Raw genomic sequence first — 21,496 nt, 5'->3', positions numbered from 1 at the left:
GGTAACAGTGGGAGAGGGGGGTAACAGTGGGGGAGGGGGGTAACAGTGGGAGAGAGGGGGTAACAGCGGGGAGAGGGGGTAACAGTGAGGGAGAGTGGGGTAAAAGTGGGAGAGAGGGGGTAACAGAGGGAGAGGGGGGTAACAGTGGGAGAGGGGGGTAACAGGGGGAGACGGGGTAACAGTGGGAGAGGGGGTAACAGTGGGAGAGTGGGTAACGGTGGGGGAGAGGGGGGTAACAGTGGGGGAGATGGGGTAACAGTGGGACAGAGCGCGTAACAGCGGGGAGAGGGGGGTAACAGTGAGGGAGATGGGGTAACAGGGGGAGAGGGGGGTAACAGCGGGAGAGGGGGTAACAGGGGGAGAGAGGGTAACAGAGGGCGAGGGGGTAACGGGGAGAGGGGGGTAACAGTGGGAGAGGGGGTAACAGGGGGAGAGAGGGTAACAGAGGGAGAGAGGGTAATAGTGGGAGAGGAGGTAACAGAGGGAGAGGGGGGTAACAGGGGGAGAGGGGGTAACAGTGGGGGAGAGGGGGTAACAGTGGGAGACAGGGGGTAACAGTGGGAGAGAGGGGGTAACAGTGGGAGACAGGGGGTAACAGGGGGCGAGGGGTAACAGTGGGAGAGGGTTAACAGGGGGAGAGAGGGTAATAGTGGGAGAGGGGGGGTAACAGTGGGGGAGAGGGGGTAACAGTGGGAGAGAGGGGGTAACAGCGGGGAGAGGGGGTAACAGTGAGGGAGAGTGGGGTAAAAGTGGGGGAGAGGGGGTAACAGAGGGAGAGGGGGTAACAGTGGGAGAGGGGGTAACAGTGGGGGAGAGGGGGGTAACAGTGGGGGTGAGGGGGTAACAGTGGGACAGAGGGGGTAACAGCGGGGAGAGGGGGTAACAGTGAGGGAGATGGGGTAACAGGGGGAGAGGGGGAAACAGCGGGAGAGGGGGTAACAGTGGGAGAGGGGGTAACAGGGGGAGAGAGGTTAACAGAGGGAGAGAGGGTAATAGTGGGAGAGGGGGTAACAGAGGGAGAGGATGTAACAGGGGGAGAGGGGGGGTAACAGTGGGGGAGAGGGGGTAACAGTGGGAGAGGGGGTAACAGTGAGGGAGAGGGGGCAACAGGGGGAGAAGGGGTAACAGTGGGAGAGGGGGCAACAGTGGGAGAGGGGGTAACAGTGGGGGAGAGGGGTTAACAGGGGGAGAGAGGGGGTAACAGTGGGGGAGAGGGGGTAACAGTGGGACAGAGAGGGTAACAGCGGGGAGAGGGGGTAACAGTGAGGGAGATGGGGTAACAGCGGGAGAGGGGGTAACAGTGGGAGAGGGGGTAACAGGGGGAGAGAGGGTAACAGGGGGAGAGAGGGTAATAGTGGGAGGGGGGGGTAACAGATGGAGAGAGGGGGTAACAGTGGGAGAGAGAGGGTAACAGTGGGAGAGGGGGGTAACGGTGGGAGAGGGGGGTAACAGTGGGAGAGGGGGGTAACAGTGGGAGAGAGGGGGTAACAGTGGGAGAGGGGGTAACAGTGGGAGAGGGGGTAACGGGGAGAGGGGGTAACAGTGGGAGAGGGGGTAACGGGGAGAGGGGGTAACAGTGGGAGAGGGGGGTAACAGTGGGAGAGGGGGTAACAGCGGGGAGAGGGGGTAACAGTGGGAGAGAGGGGGTAACAGTGGGAGAGAGAGGGTAACAGTGGGAGAGGGGGGTAACAGTGGGAGAGGGGGGTAACAGTGGGAGAGAGGGGGTAACAGTGGGAGAGGGGGGTAACAGTGGGAGAGAGGGGGTAACAGTGGGAGAGAGAGGGTAACAGTGGGAGAGGGGGGTAACAGTGGGAGAGAGGGGGTAACAGTGGGAGAGAGAGGGTAACAGTAGGAGAGGGGGGTAACAGTGGGAGAGGGGGTAACGGTGGGTAACGGGGAGAGGGGGTAACAGTGGGAGAGAGGGTAACAGTGGGAGAAGGGGTAACAGTGGGAGAGGGGGTAACAGAGGGAGAGAGGGGGTAACAGTGGGAGAGGGGGGTAACAGTGGGTGAGGGGGGTAACAGTGGGAGAGAGGGTAACAGTGGGAGAGGGGGTAACAGTGGGAGAGGGGGTAACAGTGGGAGAGGGGGGTAACAGTGGGAGAGGGGGTAACAGAGGGAGAGGGGGTAACAGTGGGAGAGGGGGTAACAGGGGGAGAGAGGGTAACAGTGGGAGAGGGGGTAACAGAGGGAGAGGGGGTAACAGTGGGAGAGGGGGTAACAGTGGGAGAGGGGGTAACAGTGGGAGAGGGGGTAACAGTGGGAGAGGGGGTAACAGAGGGAGAGGGGGTAACAGGGGGAGAGAGGGTAACAGCAGGAGAGAGGAGGTAACAGTGGGAGAGAGAGGGTAATAGTGGGAGAGGGGGTAACAGTGGGAGAGGGGGGTAACGGTGGGAGAGGGGGTAACGGGGAGAGGGGGTAACAGTGGGAGAGGGGGTAACAGTGGGAGAGGGGGGTAACAGTGGGAGAGAGAGGGTAACAGAGGCAGAGAGGGGGTAACAGTGGGAGAGGGGGTAACAGCAGGAGAGAGGGGGTAACAGTGGGAGAGGGGTAACAGTGGGGGAGGGGGTAAAAGTGGGAGAGAGGGGGTAACATTGGGGGGAGGGGTTACAGCGGGGGAGAGGGCGGTCACACTGGGGGAGAGGGGGGTAACAGTGGGAGAGAGGGGGGGGTAACAGTGGGGAGAGGGGGTAACAGTGGGAGAGGGGGTAACAGGGGGAGAGAGGGTAACAGGGGGCGAGGGGGTAACGGGGAGAGGGGGTAACAGTGGAAGAGGGGGGTAACAGTGGGAGAGGGGGTAACAGGGGGAGAGAGGGTAACAGGGGGCGAGGGGGTAACGGGGAGAGGGGGGTAACAGTGGGAGAGGGGGTAACAGGTGGAGAGTGGGTAACAGAGGGAGAGGGGGTAACAGAGGGAGAGGGGCTAACAGGGGGAGAGGGGGTAACAGGGGGAGAGGGGGGTAACAGTGGGGGAGAGTGGGTAACAGTGGGAGAGAGGGGGTAACATTGGGAGGGGGGTAACAGGGGGAGAGAGGGTAACAGGGGGCGAGGGAGTAATAGTGGGGGAGAGGGGGTAACAGTGGGAGAGAGGGGGTAACAGCGGGGAGAGGGGGTAACAGTGAGGGAGAGTGGAGTAAAAGTGGGAGAGACGGGGTAGCAGAGGGAGAGGGGGTAACAGTGGGAGAGGGGGTAACAGGGGGAGAGGGGGTAACAGTGGGGAAGAGGGGATAACAGCGGGGAGAGGGGGGTAACATTGAGGGAGATGGGGTAACAGGGGGAGAGGGGGTAACAGCGGGAGAGGGGGGTAACAGTGGGAGAGGGGGTAACAGGGGGAGAGAGGGTAACAGGGGGCGAGGGGGTAATAGTGGGAGAGGGGTTAACAGTGGGAGAGGGGGTAACAGTGGGAGAGAGGGTAATAGTGGGAGAGGGGGGGTAACAGTGGGGGAGAGTGGGGTAACAGTGGGAGAGAGGGGGTAACAGCAGGGAGAGGGGGTAACAGTGAGGGAGAGTGGGGTAAAAGTGGGAGAGAGAGGGTAACAGAGGGAGAGGGGGTAACAGTGGGAGAGGGGGCAACAGTGGGAGAGGGGGTAACAGGGGGAGAGGGGGTAACAGTGGGACAGGGGGGTAACAGTGGGGGCAAGGGGGTAACAGTGGGACAGCGGGGGTAACAGCGGGCAGAGGGGGTAACAGTGAGGGAGAGGGGGTAACAGCGGGAGAGAGGGTATCAGTGGGGGAGAGGGGGTAATAGTGGGGGAGAGGGGGTAACAGTGGGGGAGAGGGGGTAACAGAGGTGGAGAGGGGGGTAACAGCGGGAGAGGGGGTAACAGGGGGCGAGGGGGTAATAGTGGGAGAGGGGGTAACAGTGGGGGAAAGGGGGGTAACAGTGGGACAGAGGGGGTAACAGCGGGGAGAGGGGGTAACAGTGAGGGAGATGGGGTAACAGGGGGAGAGGGGGTAACAGCGGGAGAGGGGGTATCAGTGGGGGAGAGGGGGTAATAGTGGGGGAGAGGGGGTAACAGTGGGAGAGGGGGTAACAGAGGTGGAGAGGGGGGTAACAGCAGGAGAGGGGGTAACAGCGGGGGAGAGGTGGTAATAATGGGAGAGGGGGGTAACAGAGGGGAGAGGGGGGTAACAGAGGGAGAGGGGGTAACAGGGGGATACGGGGGTAACAGTGGGAGAGGGGGGTAACAGCGGGAGAGGGGGTAACAGTGGGAGAGGGGGTAACAGTGGGAGAGGGGGTAACAGGGGGAGAGAGGGTAACAGGGGGCGAGGGGGTAACGGGGAGAGGGGGTAACAGGGGGAGAGAGGGTAACAGAGGGAGAGGGGGTAACAGTGGGAGAGGGGGGTTAACAGTGGGAGAGGGGGTAACAGTGGGAGAGGGGGGTTAACAGTGGGAGAGGGGGTAATAGTGGGAGAGAGGGGGTAACAGTGGGAGAGGGGGGTAACAGTGGGAGAGAGGGGGTAACAGTGGGAGAGAGAGGGTAACAGTGGGAGAGAGAGGGTAACAGTGGGAGAGGGGGGTAACAGTGGGAGAGAGGGGGTAACAGTGGGAGAGAGAGGGTAACAGTGGGAGAGGGGGGTAACAGTGGGAGAGAGGGGGTAACAGTGGGAGTGGGGGTAACAGTGGGAGAGAGGGGGTAACAGTGGGAGAGGGGGTAATAGTGAGAGAGATGGTAACAGTGGGAGAGAGGGTAATAGTGGGGGAGAGGGCGTAACAGTGGGACAGAGAGGGTAACAGCGGGGAGAGGGGGTAACAGTGAGGGAGATGGGGTAACGGGGAGAGGGGGTAACAGTGGAGAGGGGGTAACAGTGGGGGAGAGGGGGTAACAGCGGGAGAGGGGGTATCAGTGGGGGAGAGGGGGTAATAGTGGGGGAGAGGGGGTAACAGTGAGGGAGAGGGGGTAACAGAGGTGGAGAGGGGGGTAACAGCGGGAAAGGGGGTAACAGCGGGGGAGAGGTGGTAATAATGGGAGAGGGGGTAACAGAGGGGGAGAGGGGGTAACAGCGGGAGAGGGGGTAACAGTGGGAGAGGGGGTAACAGTGGGGAGAGAGGGGGTAACAGTTTGAGAGGGGGTAACAGGGGGAGAGAGGGTAACAGAGGGAGAGGGGGTAACAGTGGGAGAGGGGGTAACAGTGGGAGAGGGGGTTAACAGTGGGAGAGGGGGTAACAGCAGGAGAGAGGGGGTAACAGTGGGAGAGGGGGTAACAGTGGGAGAGGGGGGTTAACAGTGGGAGAGGGGGTAATAGTGAGAGAGAGGGGGTAACAGTGGGAGAGAGGGTAACAGCAGGAGAGAGGGGGTAACATTGGGAGAGAGGGGGTAACAGTGGGAGTGGGGGTAACAGTGGGAGAGGGGGGTAACAGTGGGAGAGAGGGGGTAACAGTGGGAGAGGGGGTAAAAGTGAGAGAGATTGTAACAGTGGGAGAGGGAGGGTAACAGGGGGAGAGGGGGGGTAACAGGGGAAGTGAGGGTAACAGTGGGAGAGGGGGTAACAGTGGGAGAGGGGGTAACAGTGGGGTAGAGGGCATAACAGTGGGACAGAGAGGGTAACAGCGGGGAGAGGGGGTAACAGTGAGGGAGATGGGGTAACGGGGAGAGGGGGGTAACAGTGGGAGAGGGGGTAACAGTGGGGGAGAGGGGGTAACAGTGGGACAGAGGGGGTAACAGCGGGGAGAGGGGGTAACAGTGAGGGAGATGGGGTAACAGGGGGAGAGGGGGTAACAGCGGGAGAGGGGGTAACAGTGGGGGAGAGGGGGTATTAGTGGGGGTTAGGGGGTAACAGAGGGGGAGAGGGGGGTAACAGCAGGAGAGGGGGTAACAGCGGGGGAGAGGGGTTAATAGTGGGAGAGGGGGGAACAGAGGGGGAGAGGGGGTAACAGAGGGAGAGGAGGGTAACAGCAGGAGAGAGGGGGTAACAGTGGGAGAGGGGGTGACAGTGGGGGAGAGGGGGTGACAGTCGGAGAGGTGGTAACAGAGGGAGAGAGGGGGTAACAGAGGGAGAGGGGTAACAGTGGGAGAGGGGGGGTAACAGAGGGAGAGGGGTAACAGTGGGAGAGGGGGTAACAGTGGGAGAGGGGTAACAGTGGGGGAGTTGGTAACAGTGGGAGAGGGGGTAACAGTGAGGGAGAGGGGTTAACAGAGGGAGAGGGGTAACAGTGGGAGAGGGGGTAACAGCGGGAGAGGGGGGTAACAGCGGGAGAGGGGGGTAACAGTGGGAGAGGGGGTAACAGTGGGAGAGGGGGTAACAGGGGGAGAGAGGGTAACAGGGGGCGAGGGGGTAACGGGGAGAGGGGGTAGCAGTGGGAGAGGGGGTAACAGGGGGAGAGAGGGTAACAGAGGGAGAGGGGGTAACAGTGGGAGAGGGGGTAACAGTGGGAGAGGGGGTTAACAGTGGGAGAGGGGGGTAACAGTGGGAGAGGGGGGTTAACAGTGGGAGAGGGGGTAATAGTGGGAGAGAGGGGGTAACAGTGGGAGAGGGGGTAATAGTGGGAGAGAGGGGGGTAACAGTGGGAGAGAGGGGGTAACAGTGGGAGAGGGGGGTAACAGTGGGAGAGATGGGTTAACAGTGGGAGAGAGAGGGTAACAGTGGGAGAGAGAGGGTAACAGTGGGAGAGGGGGGTAACAGTGGGAGAGAGGGGGTAACAGTGGGAGAGAGAGGGTAACAGTGGGAGAGAGGGGGTAACAGTGGGAGAGGGGGTAATAGTGAGAGAGATGGTAACAGTGGGAGAGGGGGTAATAGTGGGACAGAGAGGGTAACAGCGGGGAGAGGGGGTAACAGTGAGGGAGATGGGGTAACGGGGAGAGGGGGTAACAGTGGGAGAGGGGGTAACAGTGGGGGAGAGGGGGTAACAGCGGGAGAGGGGGTATCAGTGGGGGAGAGGGGGTAATAGTGGGGGAGAGGGGGTAACAGTGAGGGAGAGGGGGTAACAGAGGTGGAGAGGGGGGGTAACAGCGGGAAAGGGGGTAACAGCGGGGGAGATGTGGTAATAATGGGAGAGGGGGTAACAGAGGGGGAGAGGGCGGTAACACTGGGGGAGAGGGGGGTAACAGTGGGAGAGAGGGTGTAACAGTGGGGGAGGGGGTAACAGAGGGAGGGAGGGGGTAACAGCGGGGGAGAGGGGGTAACAGTGGGGGAGAGGGGATAACACTGGGGGAGAGGGGGGTAACAGGGGGAGGGGGGTAACAGGGGAAGAGAGGGGGTAACAGTGGGAGAGGGGGGTAACAGTGGGAGAGAGGGTGTAACAGTGGGGGAGGGGGTAACAGAGGGAGGGAGGGGGTAACAGCGGGGGAGAGGGGGTAACAGTGGGGGAGAGGGGATAACACTGGGGGAGAGGGGGGTAACAGGGGGAGGGGGGTAACAGGGGAAGAGAGGGGGTAACAGGGGGCGAGGGGGTAACAGTGGGAGAGGGGGTAACAGGGGGAGAGAGGGTAACAGTGGGAGAAGGGGTAACAGAGGGAGAGTGGGGTAATAGTGGGAAAGTGGGGTAAAAGTGGGAGAGAGGGGCTAACAGAGGGAGACAGGGTAATAGTGGAAGAGGGGGGTAACAGTGGGGGAGAGGGGGTAACAGTGGGAGAGAGGGGGTAACAGCGGGGAGAGGGGGTAACAGTGGGAGAGGGGGTAACAGGGGGAGAGGGGGTAACAGCGGGAGAGGGGGTAACAGGGGGAGAGAGGGTTACGGGGAGAGGGGGTAACAGTGGGAGAGAGGGTAATAGTGGGAGAGGGGGTAACAGAGGGAGAGGGTGAAACAGGGGGAGAGAGGGGTAACAGTGGGGGAGAGGGGGTAACAGTGGGAGAGAGGGGGTAACAGCGGGGAGAGGGGGTAACAGTGAGGGAGAGTGGGGTAAAAGTTGGAGAGAGGGGGTAACAGAGGGAGAGGGGGTAACAGTGGGAGAGGGGGTAACAGAGGGAGAGGGGTTAACAGGGGGAGATGGGGTAACAGTGGGAGAGGGGGGTAACAGTGGGAGAGGGGGTAACAGTGGGGGAGAGGGGGTAACAGTGGGGGAGAGGGGATAACAGCGGGGAGAGGGGGTAACAGTGAGGGAGATGGGGTAACAGGGGGAGAGGGGGGTAACAGCGGGAGAGGGGGTAACAGTGGGAGAGGGGGTAACAGGGGGAGAGAGGGTAACAGGGGGCGAGGGGGTAATAGTGGGAGAGGGGGTAACAGAGGGAGAGGGGGTAACAGTGGGAGAGGGTAACAGCGGGAGAGTGGGGTAAAAGTGGGAGAGAGGGGGTAACAGAGGGAGAGGGGGTAACAGGGGGAGAGGGGTTAACAGTGGGAGAGAGGGTAACAGTGAGGGAGATGGGGTAACAGTCGGAGAGGGGGTAACAGAGGGAGAGGGGGTAACAGTGGGAGAGAGGGGGTCACAGTGGGAGAGGGGGTCACAGTGGGAGAGGGGGTAACAGTTGGAGAGTGGGTAACAGCGGGAAAGAGGGGGTAATATTCGGAGAGGGGGGTAACAGTGGGGGAGTGGGGGTAACAGCAGGGAGAGGGGGGTAACAGTGGGAGAGGGGGTAACAGCGGGAGAGGGGGGTAACAGTTGGAGAGTGGGTAACAGCGGGAAAGAGGGGGTAACAGAGTGAGAGGGGTTAACAGAGGGAGAAAGGGGTAACAGAGGGAGAGGGGGGTAACAGTGAGGGAGAGGGGGGTAACAGAGGGAGAGGGGCTAATAGTGGGAGAGGGGGTAACAGAGGGAGAGGGGGGTAACAGAGGGAGGGAGGGGGTAACAGCGGGAGAGAGGGGGTAACAGAGGGAGAGAGGGGGTAACAGTGGGAGAGAGGGGGTAACAGTGGGGGAGAGGGGGGTTACAGAGGGAGAGGGGGTAATAGTGGGAGAGAGGGGTAACAGAGGGAGAGAGGGGGTAACAGAGGGAGAGGGGGTAACAGAGGGAGGCAGGGGGTAACAGCAGGAGAGAGGGGGTAACAGGGGGCGAGGAGGTAACAGTGTGGGGGAGGGGGGTAACAGTGGGAGAGGGGTAACAGCGGGAGAGGGGTAACAGCAGGAGAGGGGGTAACAGAGAGAGAGGGGGTAACAGCGGGAGAGGGGGTAACAGCGGGAGAGGGGGTAACAGAGGGAGAGGGGGTAACAGAGTGAGAGGGGTAATAGTGGGAGTGGGGGTAACAGTGGGAGAGGGGGTAACAGTGGGGGAGGGTGTAACAGTGAGAGAGAGGGGGTAACATTGGGGGAGAGGGGGATACAGCGGGGGAGAGGGGGTAACACTGGGGGAGAGGGGGGTAACAGTGGGAGAGAGGGGGTAACAGTGGGAGAGAGTGGGGTAACAGTGGGGGAGGGGGTAAGAGTAGGGGAGAGGGGGTGACAGTGGGGGAGAGGGGGTAACACTGGGGGAGAGGGGGCAACAGTGGGAGAGAGGGATAACAGTGGGAGAGGGGGGTAACAGGGGGCAAGGGGGTAACGGGGAGAGGGGGTAACAATGGGGGAGGGGTAACAGCGTGGGAGAGGGGGTAACAGAGGGAGGGAGTGGGTAACAGCAGGGGAGAGGGGGGTAACAGCGGGAGAGAGGGGGTAACGGGGGAGAAGAGGGTAACAGAGAGAGAGGGGGTAACAGTGGGAGAGAAGGAGTAATAGCGGGAGAGGGGGTAACAGAGAGAGAGGGGGTAACAGCGGGAGAGTGGGTAACAGCGAGAGAAAGGGGTAACAGAGGGAGAGGGGGTAATAGTGGGAGAGGGGGTAACAGTGGGGGAGAGGGGGTAACAGAGGGAGAGGGGGTAATAGTGGGAGAGGGGGTAATAGTGGGAGAGAGGGGGTAACAGTGGGAGAGGGGGTAATAGTGAGAGAGAGGGATAACAGTGGGAGAGGGGGTAAAAGTGAGAGAGAGGGTAACAGGGGGAGAGGGGTTAAAAGTGAGAGAGGGGGGTAACAGAGGCAGAGATGGGGTAATAGTCGGAGAGAGGGGGTAACAGTGGGGGAGAGGGGGGTTACAGAGGGAGAGGGGGTAATAGTGGGAGAGAGGGGTAACAGAGGGAGAGATGGGGTAACAGTGGGAGAGAGGGGGTAACAGTGGGGGAGAGGGGGGTTACAGAGGGAGAGGGGGTAATAGTGGGAGAGAGGGGTAACAGAGGGAGAGGGGGTATCAGAGGGAGGGAGGGGGTAACAGCGGGAGAGAGGGGGGTAACAGTGGAGGAGAGGGGGTAACACTGGGGGAGAGGGGGTAACAGGGGGAGAGGGGGGTAACAGGGGGAGAGAGGGTAACAGAGGGAGAGGGGGTAACAGTGGGAGAGGGGGTAACAGTGGGAGAGGGGGTTAACAGTGGGAGAGGGCGTAACAGCAGGAGAGAGGGGGTAACAGTGGGAGTAACAGTGGGAGAGGGGGTAACAGTGGGAGAGAGGGGGTAACAGTGGGAGAGGGGGTAACAGTGGGAGAGAGGGGGTAACAGTGGGAGAGAGGGTAATAGTGGGAGAGAGGGGGTAACAGTGGGAGAGGGGGTAATAGTGAGAGAGAGGGATAACAGTGGGAGAGGGGGTAAAAGTGAGAGAGAGGGTAACAGGGGGAGAGGGGGGTAACAGTGGGAGAGGGGGTAACAGCAGGAGAGAGGGTGTAACAGAGGGAGAGGGGGTAACAGAGGGAGAGGGGGGTAACAGAGGGAGAGAGGGGTAACAGAGGGAGAGGGGGTAATAGTGGGAGAGGGGGTAACAGTGGGGGAGAGGGGGTAACAGAGGGAGAGGGGGTAATAGTGGGAGAGAGGGGTAACAGAGGGAGGGGTGTAACAGAGGGAGAGAGGGGGTAACAGAGGGAGAGGGGGTAATAGTGGGAGAGGGTGTTATCAGAGGGAGAGGGGCTAACAGTGGGGGAGAGGGGGTAACAGCGGGAGAGAGGTTAACAGGGGATAGGGGGTAATAGTGGGAGAGGGGGTAACAGAAGGAGGGGGGGTAACAGAGAGAGAGGGTAATAGTGGGAGAGGGAGTAACAGTGGGGGAGAGGGTAACAGCGGGAGAGAGGGTAATAGTGGGAGAGAGGGTAACAGTGGGGGACAGGGGGTAACAGAGGGAGAGGGGTTAACAGAGGAGAGGGGGTAACAGTGGGACAGACGGGGTATCAGCGGGGAGAGGGGGGTAACAGTGAGGGAGATGGGGTAACAGGGGGAGAGGGGGTAACAGTGGGGGAGAGGGTAATAGTGGGAGAGGTGGTAACAGTGGGGGAGAGGGGGTAACAGAGGGAGAGGGGTTAACAGAGGAGAGGGGGTAATAGTGGGAGAGGGGGTAACAGAAGGAGGGGTGGTAACAGCGGGAGAGGGGGTAACAGCGGGAGAGGGGTAATAGTGGGAGAGAGGGGGTAACAGAGGGAGAGAGGGGGTAACAGTGGGACAGAAGGGGTAACAGTGGGGGAGAGGGGGTAACAGCGGGAGAGGGGTAATAGTGGGAGAGAGGGGGTAACAGAGGGAGAGAGGGGGTAACAGTGGGACAGAAGGGGTAACAGTGGGGGAGAGGGGGTAACAGCGGGAGAGGGGGTAACAGTGGGAGAGGGGGTAACAGTGGGAGAGGGGGTAACAGCGGGAGTGGGGGTAACAGTGGGGGAGACGGGGTAATAGTGGGAGAGGGGGTAACAGAGGGGGAGAGGGGGTAACAGATGGAGAGGGAGTAACAGAGGGAGAGGGGGGTAACAGAGGGAGAGGGGGTAACAGTGGGAGAGGGGGTAACAGGGGGAGAGGGGGTAACAGCGGGAGAGGGGGGTAACAGCGGGAGAGAGGGGGTTACAGAGGGAGAGGGTGTAACAGCGGGAGAGGGGGTAACAGCGGGAGAGGGGGGGTTACAGAGGGAGAGGGGGTAACAGCGGGGAAGGGGGTAATCGGGGGAGAGAGGGGGTTACAGCGTGAGAGGGGGTAATAGTGGGAGAGGGAGTAACAGAGGGAGAGGGGGGTAACAGTGGTAGAGGGGGTTAACAGTGGGGGAGGGGGTAACAGAGGGAGAGGGGGTAACAGCGGGGGAGAGGGGGTAACAGTGGGAGAGGGGGTAATAGTGGGAGAGGGGGTAACAGTTGGGGAGAGGGGGTAACATAGGGAGAGGGGGTAACAGTTGGGGAGAGGGGGTAACATAGGGAGAGGGGGTAATAGTGGGAGAGGGGGGTAACAGTGGGGGAGGGGGTAACAGAGGGAGAGGGGGTAACAGTTGGGGAGAGGGGGTAACATAGGGAGAGGGGGTAATAGTGGGAGAGAGGGGTAACAGTGGGGGAGGGGGAAACAGTGGGAGAGGTGGTAACAGTGGGAGAGGGGGTAACAGTGGGGGAGAGGTGGTAACAGTGGGAGAGGGGGTAACAGTGGGAGAGAGGGGGTAACAGAGGGAGAGGGGGGTAACAGTGGGGGAGGGGGTAACAGAGGGAGAGGATGTAACAGCAGGGAAGGGGGTAACGGGGTAACAGCGGGAGAGGGGGTCACAGTGGGAGAGGGGGGTAACAGTGGGAGAGGGGGGTAACAGCGGGGGAGAGGGGGTAAAAGTGGGAGGGGGTAACAATGGGGGAGGGGGTAACTGTGGGGGAGGGGGAAACAGTGGGAGAGGGGGTAACAGTGGGAGAGGGGGTAACAATGGGGGAGGGGGGTAACAATGGGGGAGGGGGTAACTGTGGGGGAGAGTGGGTAACAGGGGGAGAGAGGGTAACAGGTGAGGTGGGGCTTAACAGAGGGAGAGGGGTAACAACGGGAAAGGGGTAACAGTGGGGGAGAGGGTAACAGCGGGGGATAGGGGTAACAGAGGGAGAGGGGGTAACAGCAGGGAAGAGGGGGTAACAGTGGGAGAGGGGGGTAACAATGGGAGAGGGGGTAACAGCAGGAGGAGGGGGAAAAGCGGGAGAGGGGGAACAGCGGGAGAGGGGGTAACAGGGGGAGAGAGGGGGTTACAGCGGGAGAGGGAGGTAACAGCGTGAGAGGGGGTAATAGTGGGAGAGGGAGTAACAGAGGGAGAGGGGGGTAACAGCGGGGGAGAGGGGGTAACAGAGGGAGAGGGGGTAACAGAGGGAGAGGGGGGTAACAGTTGGGGAGAGGGGGTAACAGAGGGAGAGGGGGTAACAGTTGAGGAGAGGGGGGTTACATAGGGAGAGGGGGTAATAGTGGGAGAGGGGGGTTACAGAGGGAGAGGATGTAACAGCAGGGAAGGGGGTAACAGCGGGAGAGGGGATAATAGTGGGAGAGGGGGCTAACAGTGGGAGAGGGGGTAACAGGTGAGGTGGGGCTTAACAGAGAGAGAGGGGTAACAACGGGGAAGGGGTAACAGTGGGGGAGAGGGTAACAGCAGGGAAGAGGGGGTAACAGTGGGAGGGGGTAACAATGGGGGAGGGGGTAACAGTGGGAGAGGGGGGTAACAGTGGGAGGGGGTAACAGTGGGAGAGGGGGTAATAGTGGGAGGGGGTAACAATGGGGGAGGGGGTAACTGTGGGGGAGGGGGAAACAGTGGGAGAGGGGGTAACAGTGGGAGAGGGGGTAATAGTGGGAGAGGGGGTAATAGTGGGAGGGGGTAACAATGGGGGAGGGGGTAACTGTGGGGGAGGGGGAAACAGTGGGAGAGGGGGTAACAGTGGGAGAGGGGGTAATAGTGGGATAGAGGGTGTAATAGTGGGAGGGGGTAACAATGGGGGAGGGGGTAACTGTGGGGGAGAGGGGGTAACAGGGGGAGAGAGGGTAACAGGTGAGGTGGGGCTTAACAGAGGGAGAGGGGTAACAACGGGGAAGAGGGGGTAACAGTGGGAGAGAGGGGGTAAAAGAGGGAGAGAGGATAACAGAGGGAGGGGGGTAACAATGGGAGAGGGGGGTAACAGCAGGAGAGGGGGAAAAGCGGGAGAGGGGGAACAGCGGGAGAGGGGGTAACAGGGGGGGAGAGGGGGTAAAAGAGGGAGAGAGGATAACAGCGGGAGGGGGGTAACAATGGGAGAGGGGGGTAACAGCAGGGGAGAGGGGGTAACAGAGGGAGAGGGGGTAACAGCGGGGGAGAGGTGGGTAACAGTGGGAGAGAGGGGGTAACAGAGGGAGAGGGGGTAACAGCGGGGAAGGGGGGTAACAACGTGAGAGGGGGTAATAGTGGGAGAGGGGGTAACAGAGGGAGAGGGGGTAACAGTGGGGGAGGGGGTAACAGAGGGAGAGTGGGAACAGCAGGAGAGGGGTTAACAGTGGGAGAGGGGGGAACAGCAGGAGGGGAGTAACAGTGAGAGAGGGGGGTAACAGCGGGGGAGGGGAAACAGTGGGAGAGGGGGTAACAGTGGGGGAGAGGGGGTAACAGTGGGGGAGAGGGTAACAGTGGGACAGAGGGGGTAACAGCGGGGAGAGGGGGTAACAGAGGGAGAGGGGTTAACAGGGGAGAGGGGGTAATAGTGGGAGAGGGGGTAACAGAAGGAGAGGGGTAATAGTGGGAGAGAGGGGGTAATAGTGGGAGAGAGGGGGTAACAGTGGGACAGAAGGGGTAACAGTGGGGGAGAGGGGGTAACAGCGGGAGTGGGGGTAACAGTGGGGGAGAGGGGGTAATAGTGGGAGAGAGGGGGTAACAGTGGGACAGAAGGGGTAACAGTGGGGGAGAGGGGGTAACAGCGGGAGAGGGGGGTAACAGCGGGAGAGGGGGTAACAGTGGGAGAGGGGGGTAACAGTGGGAGAGGGGGTAACAGCGGGAGTGGGGGTAACAGTGGGGGAGACGGGTAATAGTGGGAGAGGGGGTAACAGAGGGGGAGAGGGGGTAACAGATGGAGAGGGAGTAACAGAGGGAGAGGGGGGTAACAGAGGGAGAGGGGGGAACAGCAGGAGGGGAGTAACAGTGAGAGAGGGGGGTAACAGCGGGGGAGGGGAAACAGTGGGAGAGGGGGTAACAGTGGGGGAGAGGGGGTAACAGTGGGGGAGAGGGTAACAGTGGGAGAGAGGGTAACAAGGGGAGAGGGGTAACAACGGGGGAGGGGGTAACAGAGGGAGAGGGGGGTAACAGCGGGAGAGAGGGGGTAACAGAGGGAGAGGGGGTAACAGGGGGAGAGAGAGGGTAACAGGGGGAGAGGGGGTAACGGCGGGAGAGGGGTTAACAGTGGGGGAGAGGGGGTAACAGGGGGAGAGGGGGTAACAGTTGAGGAGAGGGGGGTTACATAGGGAGAGGGGGTAATAGTGGGAGAGGGGGTTACAGAGGGAGAGGATGCAACAGCAGGGAAGGGGGTAACAGGGGGTAACAGCGGGAGAGGGGATAATAGTGGGAGAGGGGGTAATAGTGGGAGGGGGTAACAATGGGGGAGGGGGTAACTGTGGGGGAGGGGGAAACAGTGGGAGAGGGGGTAACAGTGGGAGAGGGGGTAATAGTGGGAGGGGGTAACAATGGGGGAGGGGGTAACTGTGGTGGAGAGGGGGTAACAGGGGGAGAGAGGGTAACAGGTGAGGTGGGGCTTAACAGAGGGAGAGGGGTAACAGTGGGGGAGAGGGTAACAGCGGGGGATAGGGGTAACAGAGGGAGAGGGGGTAACAGCAGGGAAGAGGGGGGTAACAGTGGGAGAGAGGGGGTAAAAGAGGGAGAGAGGATAACAGAGGGAGGGGGTAACAATGGGAGAGGGGGTAACAGCAGGAGAGGGGGAAAAGCGGGAGAGGGGGAACAGCGGGAGAGGGGGTAACAGGGGGGGAGAGGGGGTAAAAGAGGGAGAGAGGATAACAGCGGGAGGGGGGTAACAATGGGAGAGGGGGTAACAGCAGGGGAGAGGGCGTAACAGAGGGAGAGGGGGTAACAGAGGTACAGGGGTTAACAGTGGGGGAGAGGGGGGTAACAGAGGGAGAGGGGGTAACAGCGGGGGAGAGGTGGGTAACAGTGGGAGAGAGGGGGTAACAGCGGGAGAGGGGGTAACAGAGGGAGAGGGGGTAACAGCGGGGAAGGGGGGTAACAGGGGGTAACAGCGGGAAAGGGGGTAACAATGTGAGAGGGGGTAATAGTGGGGGAGGGGGTAACAGAGGGAGAGTGGGAACAGCAGGAGAGGGGTTAACAGTGGGAGAGGGGGGAACAGCAGGAGGGGGGTAACAGTGAGAGAGGGGGGTAACAGCGGGGGAGGGGAAACAGTGGGAGAGGGGGTAACAGTGGGGGAGAGGGGGTAACAGTGGGGGAGAGGGTAACAGTGGGGTAGAGGGTAACAGTGGGGGAGGGGTAACAACGGGGGAGGGGGTAACAGTGGGAGAGAGGGTAACAGGGGGAGAGGGGTAACAACGGGGGAGGGGGTAACAGAGGGAGAGGAGGGTAACAGAGGGAGAGGGGGTAACAGGGGGAGAGGGGGTAACAGGGGGAGAGGGGGTAACAGGGGGAGAGGGGGTAACGGCGGGAGAGGGGGTAACATTGGGGGAGAGGGGTAACAGTGGGAGAGAGGGGGTAACAGTGGGAGAGAGGGGGTATCAGGGGGGAGAGGGTAACAGTCGGGGAGAGGGGGTAACAGCGGGAGAGGGGGTAACAGCGGGAGAGGCGGGGTAACAGTGGGAGAGGCGGGGTAACAGGGGGGAGAGGGTAACAGTTGGGGAGAGGGGTTAAAAGCGGGAGAGAGGGGGTAACAGCGGGAGAGGGGGTAACGGGGAGAGGGGGTAACAGCGGGGGAGAGGGGGCAACAGCGGGGGAGCGGGGATAACAACAGGAGAGGGGGTAACAGTGGGAGATGGGGTAACAGTGGGGGAGAGGGGGGTAACAGCGGGAGAGGGGGTAACAGGGGGGAGAGGGGGTAACAGAGGGAGAGGGGGTAACAGCAGGAGAGGGGGTAACAGAGGGAGAGGGGGTAACAGCGGGAGAGGGGGTAACAGTGGGGGAGAGGGGGTAACAGAGGGGGAGAGGGGGGTAACAGAGAGAGAGGGGTAACAGTGAGGGAGAGGGGGGTAACAGTGGGAGAGAGGGGGTAACAGTGGGAGAGAGGGGGTAACAGTGGGGTAGAGGGGGGGTAACAGAGGGAGAGGGCGTAACAGTGGGAGAGAGGGGGGTTAACAGTGGGAGAGAGGGGGTAACAGTGAGGGAGAGGGGGTAACAGTGGGGTAGAGGGGGGTAACAGTGGGAGAGAGGGGGTAACAGTGGGGTAGAGGGGGGTAACAGTGGGAGAGAGGGGGTAACGGCGGGAGAGAGGGGGGTAACAGTGGGAGAGAGGGGGGTAACACTGGGGGAGAGGGGGTAACGGAGGGAGACGGGGTAACGGTGGGGGAGGGGGTATTAGTGGGAGAGGGGGTAACAGACGGAGAGGGGGGTAACAGGGGGAGAGGGGGTAACAGTGGGAGAGGGGGTAACACTGGGGGAGAGGGGTTAACACTGGGGGAGAGGGGGTAGCAGTGGGAGAGAGGGGGTAACAGGGAGAGAGGGGGGTAACAGAGGGAGAGGGGGGTAACAGAGGGAGAGGGGGGTAACAGTGGGAGAGGGGGTAACACTGGGGGAGAGGGGGGTAACACTGGGGAAGAGGGGGTAACAGTGGGAGAGAGGGGGTAACAGGGAGAGAGGGGGGTAACAGTGGGAGAGGGGGGTAACAGAGGGAGAGGGGGTAACAGAGAGAGAGGGGGGTAACAGAGGGAGAGGGGGGTAACAGTGGGAGAGGGGGTAACACTGGGGGAGAGGGGTTAACACTGGGGGAGAGGGGGTAGCAGTGGGAGAGAGGGGGTAACAGGGAGAGAGGTGGGTAACAGTGGGAGAGGGGGGTAACAGAGGGAGAGGGGGTAACAGAGGGAGAGGGGGTAACACTGGGGGAGAGGGGTTAACACTGGGGGAGAGGGGGTAGCAGTGGGAGAGAGGGGGTAACAGGGGGAGAGGGGGTAACAGTGGGAGAGGGGGGTAACAGAGAGAGAGGGGGTAACAGAGGGAGAGGGGGGTAACAGAGGGAGAGGCGGGTAACAGTGGGAGAGGGGTTAACACTGGGGGAGAGGGGGTAGCAGTGGGAGAGAGGGGGTAACAGGGAGAGAGGGGGTAACAGTGGGAGAGGGGGTAACACTGGGGGAGAGGGGTTAACACTGGGGGAGAGGGGGTAGCAGTGGGAGAGAGGGGGTAACAGTGGGAGAGGGGGTAACAGTGGGAGAGAGGGGTAACAGGGAGAGAGGGGGGTAACAGTGGGAGAGGGGGGTAACAGAGGGAGAGGGGGGTAACAGAGGGAGAGGGGGGTAACAGAGGGAGAGGGGGGTAACAGTGGGAGAGGGGGTAACAGTGGGAGAGAGGGGTAACAGTGGGAGAGAGGGGGTAACAGAGGGAGAGGGGGTAACAGCGGGAGAGGGGGTAACAGAGGGAGAGGGGGGTAACAGAGGGAGAGGGGGTAACAGAGGGAGAGGGGGTAACAGAGGGAGAGGGGGGTAACAGCGGGAGAGGGGGTAACAGAGGGAGAGAGGGGGTAACAGAGGGAGAGGGGGTAACAGTGGGAGAGAGGGGGTAACAGAGGGAGAGGGGGTAACAGTGGGAGAGGGGGGTAACAGCGGGAGAGGGGGTAACAGAGGGAGAGGGTGGTAACTGCGAAGGAGGGTTTGTGGGAATCGGGGGTGCAGAGCGGGAGTTTATCGGACGTCCCATTCGTTGCGATGGACCTGACTCGAGTCTGGGCATTGAGCGAAGCTACGATGCCCTCGAACGGAGATTTTTCCGATGGCCCCTTCCGACCGGTTTGCCTCTCTTCTCCTCCGCCAGATCGCCCCTCCCAAACAGCCGGAGGTCGTCGCTCCTCGAGGTGAAAGAGTCGGATAACGGTGAGTGTCGAGGGGGGTCGATACGGCCAGGGACTGAGAGAGTTGCGACAGTGCAGCGAGGAATGGCCAGGTTTCCCCAGGACCTCGACCGGCCATTCACGGCAATTCACCAGACACACCCAGCCCGCGTCTCCCTCCCTCCCTCTCCAATCCCTCAGTGTCTCCCTCCCTCCATCTCCAATCCCTCAGTGTCTCTCTCCCTCCATCTCCAATCTCTCAGTGTCTCTCTCTCTCCATCTCCAATCTCTCAGTCTCTCACTCCCTCCATCTCCAATCCCTCAGTGTCTCTCCCCCTCCATCTCCAATCCCTCAGTCTCTCTCCCTCCATCTCCATTCCCTCAGTGTCTCTCTCCCTCCATCTCCAATCACTCAGTGTCTCTCTCCCTCCATCTCCAATCCCTCAGTGTCTATCTCCCTCCATCTCCAATCCCTCAGTGTCTCCCTCCCTCCATCTCCAATCCCTCAGTCTCTCTCTCCCTCCATCTCCAATCCCTCAGTCTCTCTCTCCCTCCATCTCCAATCTCTCAGTGCCTCTCTCCCTCCATCTCCAATCTCTCAGTTTCTCTCTCCCTCCATCTCCAATCCCTCAGTGTCTCTCCCTCCATCTCCAATCTCTCAGTGCCTCTCTCCCTCCATCTCCAATCTCTCAGTTTCTCTCTCCCTCCATCTCCAATCCCTCAGTGTCTCTCCCTCCATCTCCAATCTCTCAGTTTCTCTCTCCCTCCATCTCCAATCCCTCAGTGTCTCTCCCTCCATCTCCAATCTCTCAGTGTCTCTCTCTCTCCATCTCCAATCCCTCAGTGTCTCTCTCCCTCCATCTCCAATCCCTCAGTGTCTCTCTGTCTCCATCTCCAATCCCTCAGTGTCTCTCTCCCTCCATCTCCAATCCCTCAATGTCTCCCTCCCTCCATCTCCAATCCCTCAGTGTCTCTCTCTCTCCATCTCCAATCTCTCAGTGTCTCTCTCCCTCCATCTCCAATCCCTCAGTGTCTCTCCCTCCATCTCCAATCTCTCAGTTTCTCTCTCCCTCCATCTCCAATCCCTCAGTGTCTCTCTCCCTCCATCTCCAATCTCTCAGTGTCTCTCTCTCTCCATCTCCAATCTCTCAGTCTCTCACTCCCTCCATCTCCAATCCCTCAGTGTCTCTCCCCCTCCATCTCCAATCCCTCAGTCTCTCTCCCTCCATCTCCATTCCCTCAGTGTCTATCTCCCTCCATCTCCAATCACTCAGTGTCTCTCTCCCTCCATCTCCAATCCCTCAGTGTCTATCTCCCTCCATCTCCAATCCCTCAGTGTCTCCCTCCCTCCATCTCCAATCCCTCAGTCTCTCTCTCCCTCCATCTCCAATCCCTCAGTCTCTCTCTCCCTCCATCTCCAATCTCTCAGTGCCTCTCTCCCTCCATCTCCAATCTCTCAGTTTCTCTCTCCCTCCATCTCCAATCCCTCAGTGTCTCTCCCTCCATCTGCAATCTCTCAGTTTCTCTCTCCCTCCATCTCCAATCCCTCAGTGTCTCTCCCTCCATCTCCAATCTCTCAGTGTCTCTCTCTCTCCATCTCCAATCCCTCAGTGTCTCTCTCCCTCCATCTCCAATCCCTCAGTGTCTCTCTGTCTCCATCTCCAATCCCTCAGTGTCTCTCTCCCTCCATCTCCAATCCCTCAATGTCTCTCTCCCTCCATCTCCAATCCCTCAGTGTCTCTTCCTCCATCTCCAATCCCTCAGTCTCTCTCTCCCTCCATCTCCAATCCCTCAGTGTCTCTCTCCCTCCATCTCCAATCCCTCAGTGTCTCTCCCTCCATCTCCAATCTCTCAGTGCCTCTCTCCCTCCATCTCCAATCTCTCAGTCTCTCACTCCCTCCAACTCCAATCTCTCAGTTTCCCTCTCCCTCCATCTCCAATCCCTCAGTGTCTCTCTCCCTCCATCTCCAATCCCTCAGTATCTCTCCCTCCATCTCCAATCTCTCAGTGTCTCTCTCTCTCCATCTCCAATCTCTCAGTCTCTCACTCCCTCCAACTCCAATCTCTCAGTTTCCCTCTCCCTCCAACTCCAATCCCTCAGTGTCTCTCTCCCTCCATCTCCAATCCCTCAGTGTCTATCCCTCTATCTCCAATCTCTCAGCGTCACCCGCCCTCCATCTCCACTCCCTCAGTGTCTCTCACCCTCCATCTCCAATCCCTCAGCTTCTCTCTCCCTCCATCTCCAAACCCCCAGTGTCTCTCTCCCTCCATCTCCAATCTCTCAGTCTCTCTCTCTCTCTCCATCTCCAATCCCTCAGACTCTCTCTCCCTCCATCTCCAATCCCTCAGTGTCTCTCTCCCTCCATCTCCAATCCCTCAGTGTCTCACTCCCTCCATCTCCAATCCCTCAGTGTCTCTCTCTCTCGATGTCCAATCTCTCAGTCTCCCTCCCTCCATCTCCAATCTCTCAGTGTCTCTCTCCCTCCATCTCCAATCCCTCAGTGTCTCTCCCTCCATCTCCAATCCCTCAGTGTCTCTCTCCCTCCATCTCCAATCCCTCAGTGTCTCACTCCCTCCATCTCCAATCCCTCAGTGTCTCACTCCCTCCATCTCCAATCCCTCAGTGTCTCTCTCTCTCGATGTCCAATCTCTCAGTCTCCCTCCCTCCATCTCCAATCTCTCAGTGTCTCTCTCCCTCCATCTCCAATCCCTCAGTTTCTCTCTCTCTCTATCTCCAATCCCTCAGTGTCTCTCCCTCCATCTCCAATCCCTCAGTGTCTCTCTCCCTCCATCTCCAATCCCTCAGTGTCTCACTCCCTCCATCTCCAATCCCTCAGTGTCTCTCTCTCTCGATGTCCAATCTCTCAGTCTCCCTCCCTCCATCTCCAATCTCTCAGTGTCTCTCTCCC

The 21,496-nt window shown here is 60.2% G+C and overlaps 1 protein-coding gene across 1 annotated transcript in view; it reads left to right on the top strand.

Annotated features, from left to right (window-relative positions):
- Positions 1-21,496, top strand: part of LOC137316636 (linker for activation of T-cells family member 1-like) — a 128,303-nt gene that overhangs the window by 34,549 nt on the left and 72,258 nt on the right. Inside the window, exon 3 of the mRNA XM_067980479.1 lies at positions 18,572-18,630. Within this exon, the coding sequence (XP_067836580.1) occupies positions 18,572-18,630 (59 nt within the window). The remainder of the gene's footprint in view (positions 1-18,571; positions 18,631-21,496) is intronic.

Source organism: Heptranchias perlo, unplaced genomic scaffold, assembly GCF_035084215.1.
Source record: "Heptranchias perlo isolate sHepPer1 unplaced genomic scaffold, sHepPer1.hap1 HAP1_SCAFFOLD_593, whole genome shotgun sequence".
NCBI classification, from domain to species: Eukaryota; Metazoa; Chordata; class Chondrichthyes; order Hexanchiformes; family Hexanchidae; genus Heptranchias; species Heptranchias perlo.
The sequence above is the reverse complement of the archived record's forward strand: the minus strand, read 5'-3'. Positions and strand labels throughout refer to the sequence as shown.